The sequence below is a fragment of the Canis lupus genome, chromosome 5 (genome assembly GCF_048164855.1).
Source record: "Canis lupus baileyi chromosome 5, mCanLup2.hap1, whole genome shotgun sequence".
Taxonomy (NCBI): domain Eukaryota; kingdom Metazoa; phylum Chordata; class Mammalia; order Carnivora; family Canidae; genus Canis; species Canis lupus.
In genome coordinates this window covers 82,050,784-82,067,474 of record NC_132842.1, presented here as the reverse complement: position 1 = coordinate 82,067,474, position 16,691 = coordinate 82,050,784, and the positions used below count along the sequence as shown (strand labels likewise).

At 46.8% G+C, this 16,691-nt stretch overlaps 1 protein-coding gene across 4 annotated transcripts in view; it reads left to right on the top strand.

The window, feature by feature from the left end:
- The window catches only part of SZRD1 (SUZ RNA binding domain containing 1), a 29,977-nt gene that overhangs the window by 5,299 nt on the left and 7,987 nt on the right, over positions 1–16,691 (top strand). Inside the window, exons 1-3 of one of the 4 annotated variants that reach the window (XM_072828184.1) lie at positions 13,201–13,318; positions 13,803–13,852; positions 15,606–15,860. In XM_072828184.1, coding sequence (XP_072684285.1) covers positions 13,223–13,318; positions 13,803–13,852; positions 15,606–15,860 — 401 coding nt within the window. In that variant the 5' untranslated portion in view covers positions 13,201–13,222. Of the gene's footprint in view, positions 1–13,200; positions 13,319–13,802; positions 13,853–15,605; positions 15,861–16,691 lie in introns of those variants that run through there. The other 3 variants (XM_072828186.1, XM_072828188.1, XM_072828187.1) reach the window with 3 other exon arrangements.

Genomic DNA, 16,691 nt, shown 5'->3' with positions numbered 1-16,691 from the left:
TCTGTGGGCTGGAAATTCAGACAGTCACAGGTCTTCTTGCTTTTCTTTACACAACAGGAGAGAGAACTTAGTATATCTCTCTGAAGCTTTCAGTAAATTCCTGCAAGGACTATTGTCCTGATCTGATGACTCAAATGTATTCTTGGGGCCAGCCCTTTCTTTCTGGTTTCCACCTTTATATGCAGTGGCTTCCCCACAGTTAATGTCTCTTTCTGGCTGTGTCAGCTAGAAGCCTTCACAAGGTATGGGGTGTTCTTTCCTGCACACTTGCCCCACAGGAATAGAAATTTTTTTCTGTTGGGACAGTTACAGACTTGTTGGTTTCCTAGGAGAAGACTGGGTTTAGCTACTTATAGCTGTGGCCAAAATACAGAATGAAATGGGTGTGTGTTTTTTTTTTTTTTTTTTTAAATAGTAACCACAGAGATTTCTCCTGCTGAAGTGTTTTTAACTGCTAGTTTCTGCCAAGCATCCTTCTCTTTAACATTCAGCTCTATGCAGGATGTTTGATGGGAAGATAGAGGTTAAGACCTACCACCGCAGAAATTAGCAACAAATCCTGACTTCAGTCTTTATGTAGATAAAGATTCTCATCCCTGAGGGTATGATATTTCAAAATGTTCCTCCCACTAACTCATCCCCTCCCCACACCCAAAACTCTTTCCCTTATAAAATGAACACAGGAAATAACAGTCATTCCTTTCTAAAAGGAATAATATGTATGGTTGAAATTGCATTCTTCAGGGTTGTGATCCTTAGATGAGATCGTACAGGATAGTTACGACTCTGGAGTCTGGAGAGGTCAGGATTGTCACCTCTCTTCCTAGACCTTGAGAGCCAAATTCCTAGCCGTCATGCTCTGGGCTTTCTTGGCTTACAAAGGCTTTTGTGACCCTCCAGCTGTCAGTTTTTGCTACCTGGTTACATATCTCACTGGTGAGCGACTCTGACCATAAGCCCCCAAATTCCGCAATCCCACAGGCCCCTTTTGGAAGGGCTTCTTGGATAGCATCCTAAGGGCTCACTACAGGCTAGGCAGAGTGCATTTGTATGTTCATTGTCGCAGTCAATCAACATGACCTAGTGACATGGAGGTGTTTTTATTCCCAGTGTCCGGGAGAGGAAATCACTTGGTCGATCACAGGTCAGCTATTGGCATCCTGAGCCCTCACTTAGGGACCTTTTTGGACTGTTGTTTACTTTTGCTTTTCAGAAGATAATTAACCAGTTAAATGCTTTAGGATGTTTAGTTGCTAGTTCATTTGAGGTATTGTGACTTGTTTCACCTGGATTGATCTTCTGTCTCTGCAGCCTGATAATGAACTAATAAATTTTCTGTCTCTGAGAAACTCCAATCTGGTTCTCAAGAGCCAAGAGGACAGCGCTACTGTCAGTGTATCACTGAGGGCAAGTGACATGCTGGTTGAAAGCTTGATCATAAGTGGGAAATAAATTTTTAATATCTGGCCAAGTGAAAAGGAATAATAGACGTAAGTTTTGCTCAGATCTCTTGAGAAGATTTAATACCTCTGCCCGATATTTTAAGGATCCCTGTAGCTGTAGTTGCAAACTGGCGGCTTTGGGGGATTCAGCCTATATACTCTATTGGGGTATACACAGTTATATATTGAATTTGAATGCCTTTACCTGGGTCTTGGTTGCTCTCCTGTCCTCTGGAGTCCCCACTTTATTTATTGTGGGACCTGTTGTGTTCTGTCCTGCTTGCTTTATTAGCTTGGCCCTGAAGGCATTGTGTTTGCTGCTCCTGCTTAGTGCCATGATTCTAACTAGTGTTTGATGACAGTGCCCTTGGGTGTTTGGATAAAACCTCCTGGTGGTGTAGCTGTTGGTGTAGAGGGGAGGTAAGAATGACTTTGTTCCATTCCCCAGAGTCCGAGTGCACATTTCCTTTGGGAGAGGAGACTTGTAGTCTTTATAAAAGGAAGAAAGAGTAGGTCACTTCTGCCAGTTACTGACCTACTTCCTCGTCCGCGGCAATAAAGAAAGTCTGAAGGCAAGGCTAGAGGTTTAGGTGCCAGATCTGATTGTTGGCCAGATCACTCACTGCCTACCTTTCTCTCAGCTTCGTTTTCTTCTTTTGTAAAATCAGGTTAATAAAATCTGCCTTGCCTGATGGTGAGAGTTGAAGGAAGCACTTAGTAAGAGATCTTGCAAAACGGCAGATGTTAGAGCAGAGAATGCCATTGCCATGAGCGTGAGGGCGTCGTACCCCAGGTCTCCAGCTTCCCCAGTATGGCCTCTGTCTGGGTAGAGTAGGAAGTTCCTAAGACTGGCTGAGGGCTCTCTCTTATTGCTGCGCCTGAGGGCTAATACACTGTTCTCTGTACAAGATGCAAGGGAAAAGCAATAGTAAATGCAGAGAAAGGGGAGCCCCAATAGACTCTACCCACTGTTTTATTCTAAGGACAGGGCTCACCACCATTACTCACACTGCTGCCTCTTCTGCACCTTTAAGGGAAAGAGTTGCATGGATTCCCGCCCTGCCCTGGAAGCCGAAAGAAACAGTCTCAACATGGCAACTCACAGTGTCTGAGCCCTCCAGCTTGGGATCCATTTAAATTGTGAGACTTGTTCTCTACTTAAGAATTATTTCCTTTTGGGATGCCAGGGTGGCTCAGAGGTTAAGCGTCTGCCTTTGGTCCAGGGCCTGATCCTGGAGTCCCGGGATCGAGTCCCACATCGGGCTCCCTGCATGGCGCCTGCTTCTCTCTCTGCCTGTGTCTCTGCCTCTCTCTGTGTGTGTCTCATGAATAAATAAATAAAATCTTAAAAAAAAAAAAAAGAATTATTTCCTTTTGGGTACTTTACAGATTTGAGATCTGGACTTTGTTGTGGTCTGCTACTGCTGTAGCCCTTCCTTGGGAACCCTGAGCTTGCACTCACCTGGCCTGGGGTGCAGAGAAGGCAAGTTGGTGTACCCTGCCACCCTTCATCCTGTCTTAGTGGTTCCTGTGGCCACCCACTAGCCACACTCCTGAAACTTATTGCTTCCTCCTCTTGAGATTTAGGCTTCAGTTTTGTCATTTACTAGTTGAGTGGCCTTAGGCAAGTCATTTAACCTCGGAGCGTGTAGCAAGGCTGCTGTACTGCTGTACATCCCTTGGATTGTGGTGAGGATGAGAGGTGATGAAGGGTGCACAGTGCCTTCCTTTCAGGAACCTGTGGCAGCTGCTTGGAGAATGCTGCTGCCACCACTGCTGCTGAGAAATGCCTGTGGCAGCCTTAGCTCTATTTTGTCTTTTTGTTTTTGTTTTTTAAATATTTGAGAGAGTGTGTGCACTAGAGCACACACATGCAAGTTGGGGGAAAGGGGCAGAGGGAGAGAGAGAGTCCCAAGCAGACTCCATGCTGATTACAGAGCCAGACGCCAGGCTTGATCTCACAATCCTGAAATTCTGACCTCAGCCAAAACCAAGCGTTGGATGCCCAAACAAACTGTGCCACCCAGGCACCCCCTTAGCTGTTTTTTAGGACATGGATAGTGTTGCTGCCTTTGGACCCAGATAGACCCATTTCAAATTCTGGCTCTGCTCCATACTAGTTGTGGAACCATGGCCGAGTTACATAACCTCTCAGGATTGATTTCTAAATCATTTGTGAAATGGGAATATATCTCTAAAATCCTATTTCATAGGAGGCTCATTAATTCTATGTGTTGGGTACTATTTTAGGCACTATGGACAACTGTAGTGAATGAAGTTTCTTCTCATAAAGCTTGCTTTCTAGTGTAGAAAGATGGACAGTAAACAATAATGTATATACATACATGGTGAAAAAGAAAAGAGATGAGGAGCATAGAAAGTGACTGGCAGAGGTGCCATTTTGGGTGGAGGGTTCAGAGAAGGCCTCTCCATAAAGATAGGCAGAGAGAAAGTAAGAAAGCAAGTGTGCAGATGCTGGTGAAAAGTGCATTCCAGGAGGAGGGAACAGCAAGTGCAGAGGTCCTGAGGCTGAAGCATGCTTGTTTTATTTGAGGAATAGGTGGGGGATAATAGTAGCACAAAGTGGTAGAAGAGGTCAGAGATAGCAGGGAACCAGATCCTATAGACTAGTAGGTCATGATGGATATTACCTTGAAATAGGAAGCCAAAAAAAAAAAAAGAAAGAAAGAAATAGGAAGCCATGTGAGGGTGTTGAGCAGAGGCTGACTTGGTTTTTTAAAGGATCATTCTGGCTGCTGTGTGTAAAATAAATTCTAGGGGCAAGAGTGAAAACAAACTGATGAGGATGCTATTTCAGCTGTTCATTCAAGGGCTATGGTCATAGCAGCAGAAGTGTTGAGAAAATTTAGGATATGTTTTGGAAGTAGAACCAAGTAAGAAAGAGGCATCACAGAGGACTCCAGAATTTTTGGTCTGAATTGCCAGAACACTGGAATTTCTGAGATGGCCTAAGTGGAGGGAATGTGGGAGAAGCAGGCTTGGGTGAGTGAGTGAAATCAAGAGGTTGGTTTTGGAGCCGATGAGGTTAGGTCCCTGTGAAATCAAACTGGGTGTGTTTAGTCAGCATTGTATATCAATGTCTATAAAGCTGTGCGTAGGGGGGTGTGGATGGCTCGGTTAAGTGTCTGCGTTCAGCTCTGGTCATGATTCCAGAGTCCTTGGATTGAGCCCTGTGTGGGGCTCCCTGCTCAGCAGGGAGTCTGCTTCTCCCTTTCCCTCTGCTTCCCCCCACCCTACTCATGCTCACTCTCTCTCTCTCAAATAAACAGAATCTTTAAAAAAAGAAAAAAAAAGGCTGTGGAACTAGATGAGATAATCAAATAAGCCAGTAGAGCTGCAGCAGAGGAAAGGTGCAAACTCTCCAACCTCAAGGGGTCTGGAGAGGAAGAGGAGCCTATCTTGTTACAAAAGAAATCAAATATGAGATGTGAGAGGAGCTAGCCAGGGAGGTAGGAGGAGACTGGGAAGGTGGGATCTGGGAGGCTGGTATAAAAGATGCTTTAAGAGGAGCACCTGGGTGGCTCAGTCAATTGAGTGTCCAATTCTTGATTTTGGCTCAAGTCATCATCTCAGGATTGTGGGATTGAGCCCCATGTCGGGCTCCATGCTTGCCATGGAGCCTCCTTGGTATTCTCTCTCTCCATCGCCTCCCTTTCTCCCTTCCTAAAAAAAAAAGAATATGCTTTAAGGAAGGAGTTTTGAGCAGTGTGGGATGATGCTGAGAAGTTGAGTGAAGACGTAGAATTAACCGTTGAATCTGGCAACAGTGGAGGTCATTGGGGACTCCTGACAACAGTTTCAGAGCTAGTTTGGCGCAGGATGGTGAGTGTTACTTGGACCAGGGCCTGGGCCAAATATGGGGCATGGGGTAAGTGCTAGCTGTCATGCCAAAATGACAGGACCCACCAGAGTAGGTTTTGCACATCTGTAAACATGCCCCTTGGGTCCTTAGAGAGCTGAGTCACTAGTTGCTGGAAGATTAAATGTATAACAGAGATAAATACATTTTATTCTAAGGTTAGATCTCAACCAGTGTTGTCCAAGAGAAGTACCACTCAAGCCACACATGTAATTTAAAACTTCCTAGAAGCCACATTTAAAAAGTAAAAAGAAACAGGTGGGATTGGGACACCTGGGTGACTCAGATTCTTAAATGTCTGCCTTTGGCTCAGGTCATGGTCTCAGGGTCCTGGGATTGAGCCCTGCATTGGGCTTCCTGCTTAGTGGGAAGTCTGTTTCTCCCTCTGCCTCTCCCTTCTGCTCCTGTGCTCTCTCTCTCTCTCTCTCAAATGAAAAAATAAAATCTTAAAGAAACAGGATTGGGATCCCTGGGTGGCGCAGCGGTTTGGCGCCTGCCTTTGGCCCAGGGCACATTCCTGGAGACCCGGGATCGAGTCCCACGTCGGGCTCCCGGTGCATGGAGTCTGCTTCTCCCTCTGCCTGTGTCTCTGCCTCTCTCTCTCTCTCTCTCTCTCTCTCTCTGTGACTATCATAAATAATAAATAAAAATTAAAAAAAAGAAAGAAACAGGATTAATTTTAATATTTTTTAAAGTTTTATTTAAATAATCTCTACACCCAGCTGTGGGGGTGGGGGACTCGAACTCATGACCCCGAGATCAAGAGATCAGGAGTCACATGTTCCACCTGCTGAGTCAGCCAGGTGCTCCTAATTTCAGTATTTTAAATGTAATGCAGTATATCCCAAATAGTATCATGTCAGCATGTAATCAATATTGAAAATAGGTTAATGAGCTATTTTGCACTATTTTTGGACTAAGTCTGGGAAATGTACTGTGCATTTGGCGCTTAAAATACAGCTCAGTTGGGACTGGCCACATGTGAAGTGCTCTCCAGCCACGTGTGGTGGTGGCTACTGGACTGGAGATGTAGCTGGAGAGCGTGCCCAAAGGACTTCCTCTTCCTAGGCAGTTGCGGGGAGGTCCTGAAAGCCACATGAACTTGGGAAGGAAGGCAGGAAGCAGCTTTCCCTTCCAAGTAAGTAAGAATTGTTTCATCTTTACAGCATACGCTGCCAGAGCCCCTCAGAGTTTTCTGGTTCTTCTGGTTTCTTCAAAGTCTTAATCTTGCTGGCCCTGGGAAGTATAGCTGATTTTCTGCAGCAACTTTTTGAATAGTATTCATACAGCTAATGAAACCCATTGCTTGGGCAGCCTGGGTGGCTCAGCGGTTTAGCGCCGCCTTCAGCACAGACCGTGATCCTGGAGACCTGGCATGGAGTCCCATGTCAGGCTCCCTGGTGGAGCCTGCTTCTCCCTCTGCCTGTGTCTCTGCCTCTCTCTCTCTCTCTCTCTCTCTCTCTCTTTCTTTCTGCCTCTCTCTCTGTTGTGTCTCATGAATAAATGAATAAAATCTTTAAAAACAAACAAAAAACATTGCCTACTGCAGCTCAAGTAATCTCAGATGGTTTTCAGCTTAGGAAATTTCTTATTTGAGGTCCCTTTCCTTTTTTCCTTTCCTTCTATTCATGTTTTTATCCTCTTTTGCCCTGATTTTTTATGCTCCTCTCTTTTCCTTGATACTCTTTCTTTAGGTCTCTGCAGTTGTCTCAGGCTCCTCATCGCAGAGTTGCTCGCTCTCCACTTCTCTTTCAAAACACTGTTCATACCCCTAATATAGCAACTGTGGTTTGCTTATCTGTCTCCTCCCTCCTGGCTGGGCTCTCTTCTTCAACAAGGATTGCCTTACCTCTGAGGGTCCAGCATTGGCGGGTCTCCTGCCTTATAGTAGTTTTTCCACAAGTGCTTGTCTCTGGCTTTTTGTCACAGTGAAGCAAAAGGGCACTTTTGAGATACGTTACCAAAGCATAGACTTTTTTCTTTTTTTTTTTTTAAGATTTATTTATTTATTCATGAGAGACACAGAGAGCCAGAGGCAGAGACATAGGCAGGGGGGAAGCAGGCACCTCCCTGGGAGCCTGATGTGGGACTTGATCCCGGATCCTGGGACCATGCCCTGAGCCAAAGGCAGACACTCAACTGCTGAGGCACCCAGGTGTCCCGCAAAGCATAGACTTCTTTAGGGAGGGAATTTTTTTTTAAGATTTTATTTATTTACTTATTAATGAGAGAGAGAGAGAGAGAGAGGCAGAGACACAAGCAGAGGGAGAGGCAGGCTCCATGCAGGGAGCCCGATGTGGAACTCGATCCTGAGACCCCAGGATCATGCCCTGGGCCAAAGGCAGATAGATGCTCAGCTGCTGAGCCACCCGGGTGTACCCACCCCAAGATCAAGAGTCTCATGCCCTGCTGACTGAATCAACCAGGTGTCCCACCTTTTCCTTTTTTTTTTTTTTAACTTAACCAATCATGTTTGCCCAGAAGTTGAATTAATGTTTTGAACCTGATGGTGATCTTGAATGGGCATTGCTTCAGAATCAGACCCAGAGTGGTTTGACTTCGGGGGCTTCCCTCCCTGGAGTTAGCCAGTGGGGCTAGAATAAGCACTGTCAACTATCACTGCAACACCACTGACATAGAGAAATAAGGCTGGGCTAAAACAGGGTTAACAGAGTTGGTATGAAGGTGGTTTGGAGAAGTCTCGGGATTTCACGTCTGGACTTGAAATGGCCAGTGTGTGGCTCTAAAAGTACAGAGACCTTTTTATCTGATAGTTTTGGACCAGATTTTTCTGGCTTTAGCTGTGGATTCTTAAGTGAATTTGAGGCCCCTGCAGAAATAGAATCTCATCCAGGTGGAATGGGAGACATAAGTGCCTTGCTGGGGACACTGGAGGCCCTGTAGCCAGGGGAGTGGATACTGAGGTCCTGCTCAAGACTTCTAGAGTTCCAGGCCAGGTGTGTTGGAATAAAGGTCTGCCTTCTCCTCCTTCCCAGCATTTCCTCTGCTTTTTTCTGAAATGGTGGCATTGTGCTCAAAAGAACCTGTCAGGCTTCAGTTCTGAGAACAGTTCTGTACTCAGGGTATGGGTCTCTTTTTAGATTCCAGTGTCAGTCCGCAGACATGCACTCCTCAGTTTGAGGTAGCTGCACAAGACCAGATGAACCTGTGGGATGTAGTGGGTCATGAAGAGCCCAAGACCAGTCGTTTTTCCTTGAATTCAAGAGGAAAATCAGAAAATGTCATCTTCTGAAATGGAAACTGATAAAGAGAAGCAAATTATCTGAGAAAAGTCACTTAGTCACTTTTGCTGATAAAAAGAGGTTATTTCCTAACTCAGAGCCAAGAACCTCCATTTGGTACAAGATTTCTTGAAATCTTAGAGGAGTTGTGTGGATTGCCTTGGTGACCAGGGATTCTAGTTATGAGAGGAGGGATGCAGTGGTGGAGCATGATAGTCCATTTCTTTGGCACTGAATTGGGTGAAGGGGGGATGCTGGGCGTGGATAGCAGAACGTCAGGTACCAGAAAAGGTGGGGAATGCCCCCCCACCCCCATAGTGTAGTGGAGGAAGACTTGGGTTTGTTCAGTGTGTCTCTTGTGAGTTTGGCTAGTTTGAATCAGCCCCCCAAGGCTTCATCAGCCCTAGGTGAACCAATGGAATCTGTTTCTTGAATATTCAGATCTGAGGCTACAGCTGTGCTGACACCATACTTGCTGTACTTTGGACCAAGATCTGGAATAGCCTAGTTACCGTCCTCCTTTCCCTTTCTTCCTTTTCTCTCTGCTTCCCACTTTTCTTTTTTCCTTTCTCATGCACCTCTTAACTGCTACAGCGGTGGATCTGTGATGGCAGTCTGCCCGCCCGCAGATTCATCCCTATCCTCTCTGTCTCCTTTGATCCTTTTGAAGATGGTGGCTAGGTAACAAAATAGTATGGGGTGTCCCCTTCCCTGCTCTTCTTCTCATGTGCCACCACACCCCCTCCAGCTTTCTGTGAGAGCTTACAAGCACAGTCATTGCAAGGTTGAGGGCATCAGCATTCAGGAAGCTGTGCTTCTCTCAGGTGAGTGGAATTTGTGGTTGTTGCATCCTTGCATCTGACTTCATTTGCCTTGTGGCTGAGGCCTCTTTACCTCACATAAGGGACCACCCTGTCCAGAACTGTCTTGCTCCCCACTCTGGTTTTTCATGACCTCCTGCCTCTACTCCTTCCTTCTGGTTTTGCTTGTTCTCTCAGACCAAGAGGAGTGCACCTCATTTTTGTAGAGATGTAGCCCCACAGGGCAAGTGATACCTGTGTCTGTAAGGAGCAAGACAGCTTTTGCTTAGGTTTTTGACCCAAAGAGGAGACCACACCACTTAGCAGAGCACAGGGAATCATCTTCTAGAGTCTGCTCAGTGCTATTTGGCCAAAAAATAGCTAGCTTTTCCAGAAAAAGTCATGGGAAGTCAAACATTTCTTATCACCCCACTTCTGATACGTTTATGTCCTAACACTTGCTTCTGTCCTGGTGACCCCTCGTGGCTCAGAGAAGTCACAGAGTGATGAGCTTATGTATGGGTTTCTTTCACTACCTGTGAAGCTTGAGCCTCTTAACACAGAAGTCTTCACCTTTGACCAAGGTTCTGTTCATCCTGTTCATTCTTATGAAAAGAGAAGATGCCCTTCGGTGATAAGGTTTCTTGTTGGGCCTACATCTAGATGCTTCCTCATGCAGCACTCTGAGGCCTGTTTAATTCCACTGGGCTATTGCATCTCTGAAGGCGACAAGCACTCTCCTTGTAGTGCACCCTGTAGGAAAGTTTTGGCTTGATGCAGCTCTTAGAGCACGAGACTGAGAGGAGATCCATTGCAGGGCCTTGTCCAAAAGGAGAATGGACTGACTCATGATACCTGGACAGACTCCAGAGGGAGCTGCGGCGCTCTCTCCGTTTGCTGGCAGGGCACTCCCTCTTCGCGGGGCCAGCTCTGGGCACACTCGTGTCCAGCTGGCCATCTGGATATGGTCAGGATCAGCTTTCTCCCAAGGCTGTTGGATTTATATCCCATTCTCTAATCTGCTGGAGGAATTCCTGCTCAGTTTTGATAAGCTATCCTGTCTAGTGTGATGGAGTTTGATGGAACTCTTAGTTATTGGAGTGCCAGGGGGCAGTGGGCATTTGGGGATGACAAGGAAGAGATCAGTGTATCTAATGGCTTTCCCATCTCCAGGGCATGTGAGCAGTTGTGGGGCTGCGCCAGCATCGGGGAGGGCCTCAAAAGGCCTTAGTTCTTAGTCCTTAGTTCTTGGGCTGCCTCTGTGGTTGACTTTGTGACCTTGGGTTTGTTTCTTAACCTCCCTGAGCCACATTCCTTCATCTGACAGAAAAGGATAAAAGCTCTTTTGTCTATCAAATAGGTAGGTAGTGTGAACAGAAAATGAGTGTCTGGGGGAAGTGTATTGACAGCCATAAAGCATTATGATGGTGTAAGGCATTATTTTTAAAGCTACTAGTTTATATTATGTGCCAGGTATGCTGGTTACATTCTAGTTTGGGGACAGAGACCCATTTGGGCCATACTCAGGCATGGTCCATAATGACCTCCTGAAGGGCTCTTTCCTACCCAGGCTCATTTGATGAGCCTGGGCAAATTCTCTTATCTTCCCTAAGGCCGTACAGAAAGAAGGAAACAGTTTGCTCTCTTGAGAGAAACCTAAATGGGGCTTCTCACATTCAGTTAAAGTAATGTGTATTTTACCACAATTAAAAAAAAAAAAAAAAACCAACCTCATGTATTAGGCCCATTTGTCTGTATGCCTTATTTGGCCCTCGTAGCGATATGAAAGTGAGAGTTCATGTAATGAAGTTTAAAAATGTAGAGCTTTCCCGTAAAAATATTGAGTCTGTTTTTTTCCTTAAATAGCAGCTCTGACCCTGTGAGCCAGGGCTCTGCTGCCCATCTGTAGGCAGGGTCAGTGCCCTTTGGTGCCTCTCAGCCGCTTCAGCTCCCCACTGGGCTCCTGCAGAAGGAGTTTTGCTTACTTGCCTGGCTGGTGGAGGCATTTGGTTCTGACCCTGTGTGAAGGCCTCTAAATCCCACAGATGTTAAACCTTGCATTTAGGATGGAGAAACTTGAGTAGGAGGTGTCTTTTTCAGATGGGAGCAAAATGATACAGTGTAGAGCTTGAAACTGTAAGTTATTTGTGGAAAGCCTTGGAAAGCCCTTACATGGTAACAGGGCTTTAGACTAATGTGGGGAATAGTATCTACTCAGGCCATAACACTGGTATTAAAAAAAAGAATTAAGTGCTGTGGGCTTAGATTCTCTCCATGCATACCCAGGTGGTCGTAGTGGTCACAGTGCACCTTTTCCAGTCATTATTATTTTTTTTTTTTTTTTTTTTTTTTTTAAAGATTTATTATTTATTTATGATAGACATAGAGAGAGAGAGAGAGACGCAGAGACACAGGAGGAGGGAGAAGCAGGCTCCATGCTGGGAGCCCGATGTGGGACTCGATCCCGGGACTCCAGGATCGTGCCCTGGGCCAAAGGCAGGCACCAAACCGCTGAGCCACCCAGGGATCCCCTTTTCCAGTCATTATTAAACAGCAGCTGAGTGCTAGCTTGTGTTCTAAGCTTGAGTGAGGGGTCTTCCATCTAGTGGCTTCCTAGCCCCTCCAGGGAGTGGATGGGACCCTCAGAATTCAGTGTATTGTGCTTGCCCCAAACATATTTTGCATACATCATAAAAACAAAAAATGTTAAACACAACTCAGCACCAATCAGAATGAATGTCCGTGTCAGACTGGATTGAAATCTGGCTTCATAGGGTGAGCCGAGCTTCATATTGTTTACAGGAGACAAAAATAAGAGAAGGAAAAGAGAAACATATTCTGGGGACTACTCACCAAAAGAAAACTGAAATAGCTTTATTCATATTAAATAATAGATTTTAAGGCAAAGAAGATAATTTCATAATGATAAACGGTAATTTACTAGAAAATAATCATTGATTCTTTGCATAGTCTGTAAACCTAACAAATGAGCAAGAATGTAAAGATTTTGAACATTATAATTAACCAGCTTGAATTGTACTCATTGACTGTAGAATATGGTCATTTTCAGGACATTTGGAACATTCCTGAAAACTGGCTACACACTTGGCCCTGAGGTGGATCTCAGCAAATTTCAAAGACTTTACTGGCAGTTAAGGCAGTGATTCTTGACATTTTGCAAGTTATAGACTCTTGAAAATCCCATATGTCCTATAAGTCAAGATTGTCACCTTCAGCACTACTGACATTTGGGGCTATGTAAGTCTTTGCCAAGGGGGTAGTTCTGTGCATTGTAGGATTCTAGCAGCATGGCATCCCTGGACTCTACCCACTAGTTGCCAGTAGCACCTTTGCTCTGGCAGTGGCAACTAAAAATGTCTCCAGACATTGCTAAATATCCCCTGGTGGGCAAAACCACTCCCAGTTGAGAACCACCATTACAGATCTTTTCTTCAGAGAAATAATACCATTTTTCATACAATTTTTTTCCTAAATGGTCTTGTCCTCACAGAGGACAGTTGTGGGATGTTTTGTATGAAAAAGTGGAATAGCCAAGAAGCCTGAAGGTTTGATCTTTGCTCTGTGCACAGCCTCCTCCTGTCCAGTGCATGGGGTCTTGTGCACAAGAGTGTGGGACCATCACAGAGTTCCTGGTGCTGAGGGCCTGAGGGCTCCCTGCCCACCTGTTTCACGGATATTAGGCTTCTGTTTTGTTCCAGGCCTTGTCTCAGTGCTAATCACAGAGTTCAAGTCCATAACAGTGGGGAGGAAAAGGCTGTAAAATATGTGATAACATGTGATCATGAAGGAATGTAAAAGGGAGAGCTTCTTGTCTGAGAAGCAGGTGATTAACTGTGTATGGGGCCAGAGAAGACTCCACCATGGAGAGGCAGACATCAGCGTGGGTTTTGCAGGATAAGTGGAAGTTTGCAAAGGGGAGGATATTGCAGGCAGGTGAGTCAGCATGCTGGGTTCTGGGGGTTGGTAACAGCTCAGCTTCACAGTGATATAAAACAGGAACCAAAGATAAAGGTATGAACGAGGCGTTCTTAGGAGCTTGGACTTGATCTGACAGGCAGTTGAAGGGGTTTTAGTGGGGAAGTGATACAACTAGACTTTTGTGTAGAAAGCTGATTTGAATGGTGCTGTGAAGGACAGATTGGAGGCCAGGAGACTATTTGGAAGCTACACAAGGAACCCAGCTGCATGTTGAGATCTAGAGCTATCACCATGGCCACGGGGTTGGAGGGAGATGAACCCTCAGGGAGTCAGGTTCCCAGACCCGAGGCTAGTAAAGGGAGGTCTGCATCCATTACCTCAAAGGACACAGTAATGTCCCTGGTCAGAGGACACCATCCTTAGCTTTGAAAATAAAGAAATAAGTTTTTATCTAAGAGAGATTTTTTTTCCACTTTTTATATACATTTTTTTCCTCTAGGAAATAGACAGACGGTTGGAAAAAAAACTGAAGATCACACAAAAGGAGAGGTAAGGCTGCTGTCTGGTCTGAGGGCTCATGCTCTCTGCTGTTCGAGAGCTGGGCAGTCAGTGGTATTCTCCAGGTGGCCGTTAGGGTTAGCAGGGTAGGCACCCGAGCATGTCCCTCAAAGATGTGGTGGCTTGAGGCTTTGAGAGTGAGTCTGGAGTGTCGCATCTGCCTTCTAACTCAGTGGGTACCTGGTGTGAGGTGGTCTGGTGGAAAGTGGGGAGGTGACAAATCAGAAAACTTGGGTTTTAGGCTTGGCTCTGTTCCAGTTGCTCCCAGGTTTGGGACAAGTTGTTTTGGAAAAATCAGTTTCTTTGTGATATAAAGCGATTGGACAGATGATTTCTCTGGGCCCTCAGTGGCATGGTGGCTGAGGGCATTATGGGGGTATTCTGGAAGAAAAGATCTCAGAAATTCTCAAAGACCTTTTTAAGGGTATTTTCCCACAGCCACACAGAGAAAGTGGGTTTCAGAGCAGGTGAAAGTTGACCTCAGCAGTCTGTCTTTGGGCTTAGGTAAGCTGTGGGCCTGCCGCAGAGAGAGAGGAGGGAGGAGGGAGGAGGAGGAGAGGACCTCTCTGGACTTGATAGTCGTTCCCCAGGGGATGCCAGGAGGGCCCTGCCCACCCACTAGTTTCCTGGTTCCCTGACTCTTTGATCGGATTGCTGGCTCCTTGTCTGTCTGCTCATCTCAGCAACTGCACTGATGTCTGGTTCTAGTCCCCTTGCCACGCCATTCCTGTCCTGCCCAGGACTTGTTCCAGTTCCTCCTAGCGGCAGCAGACTTCCTCCAGCCCCTTCCCCACCTGACAGCTGTGGTTCTGAAAACAGGCCCCTGTAGGCTGTTTGGTTCTGAAGAGAAGCTCATTTAGGCCGCTTTTGGGAGGGTCTTTCTGGCTGGTGAAGTGCGATCATTCCTGCCTGGATCCCCTTTTCCCCTGTGGCTTTTGTTTCTCTCCCTTCCTGTGTGGTTCTCTACCTCTCCTTGTGGACACATTGCCCAGTGTGCACATCCACCAGCCTTGGGCAGTGCTTCTCCTCTGAGCACTGCCCAGCACTGTTTCTAGGATTGTCCTTTACCCCAGCCCCGCCGCGTCCAGCATACCAGAGAGCCATGGTGAGGGAGGTGTCTCTGCTCAGAAAGTCTTCTGAAGAGGTGATCCCGTTGTCTGGTGTAGCTTGTCTCTGGGAGGCACAGGTCACTTACCAGAGGGCTGAGGCAGTTTGGTAAATCCTGTCTTGATGCCAGGCAGGGATGGCGGAGTGGGCTCCTTTGTAGTGTTTGACTGGTTTAAGCACATGTGGTAGAAGGCCATGGCTGGAGTGAACGCTCTGCTGACCCCTAAGCTGGGGGGCTCCCACTACACCAGCCTGTTACACTCTGCTCTGTGTAGGGAAGTTGGGATTTTAACTGACATCATTGGATTCTGGGCATGAAATGTCTTGCCATAGGGGCCAAACGGTGGTTGATGTTGACTGTGAACCTGGGGATAGAAGTCCCAGAATGAGATGCTGTTCCAGCCCCTTTTGCCTGGGGTTAGGTCTGAGGAGCAGACCTGAGGACGACATGAACTTATGGCGAGGTTGCTCTTTTGAGAAACCCCTCTTGAGGAGTAAGAGTGTTGGTGTCTGGTCAGAGGCCAGAGAATAATGAGTAGACTTAGGAGGGGAAAGTGATGGGGGGTGGGTGAGGTACATGGATGGGGCCTCTGTGGTCAAGGATAGGACTTGTGAAGCTGTGTTTGCTCTTTGTCAGCAGGAAATCCAAATCTCCTCCCAAAGTGCCCATTGTGATTCAGGACGATAGCCTTCCCACGGGGCCCCCTCCACAGATCCGCATCCTCAAGAGACCCACCAGCAACGGTGTGGTCAGCAGCCCCAACTCCACCAGCAGGCCAGCCCTTCCTGTCAAGTCCCTAGCTCAGCGGGAGGCGGAGTACGCCGAGGCCCGGAAGCGGATCCTGGGCAGCGCCAGCCCTGAGGAGGAGCAAGAGAAACCCATCCTCGACCGGTGAGTGGCTGGCAGGGCTGACCGCGGACCACTATGCCAGGCGACTTTGAGGTAGAAGAGGGGGAGTAGCCTGGGGACAAGCAGAGTAGTGAGACGCAGGCAGGCCGCATCTCCAGCTGCTAAGCCGAGCCCGGGGGCAAGGTCAGGGTCTGCTGTCTGGCTTACTGGTGTGCCCCCTCTGCGTGTCACAGACTGAGTCAGAAATCTGCCATTTCCTTCCACTTGGGCCTGCCTAGCCTCTCCGTACCCTCATAGCCTCATCTGGGGGGGAAATGGGATAACGATAGTACCTCCCCTGTCAACTCATTTTGCAAATGAATAAGTGTAGTGTCCTGAGAACCCTGCCTGGCACAGCAGAATTGCTTAGATGTTATCTTCGGGGTCTCATAATAGCTCTCTGTGATGTTTGGTGAATTTTCTAAATCCTTTTTCATTCCCGGCACTTTTTTTTCTCTGCAGTCCTACAGGTTGCATTATGTAAATTTGTCACCTTCTGCCAAAGCAGTATTTGTAAAAGTAGCCTTTTTCTGACTTTGAGAGGCCTCCTCGGGCTTGCTATTCTGGGACTTAATCTATGTACCTTCTTCCTGTCCCTTCGTTAATCTGATAGACTTCCGTTCTCCAAGCCTTCACTTGGCAGACTAGAAAAATCTGTTTCCTTTTAGTCTTCCATATTAGTATGAGTCATGATTTGGAGAGAAGCAGGGCTCAGCAGTGGCCGGTGCTGGGTCCCTCTGCTGAGCCCTAGGTTTGGGGTCTTACCTCTGCTTGACAACCTGGAGCGGTGCCACACAGTGCCGTGGAGGTGGAGCTGGCCGGGGTCACTGCCTC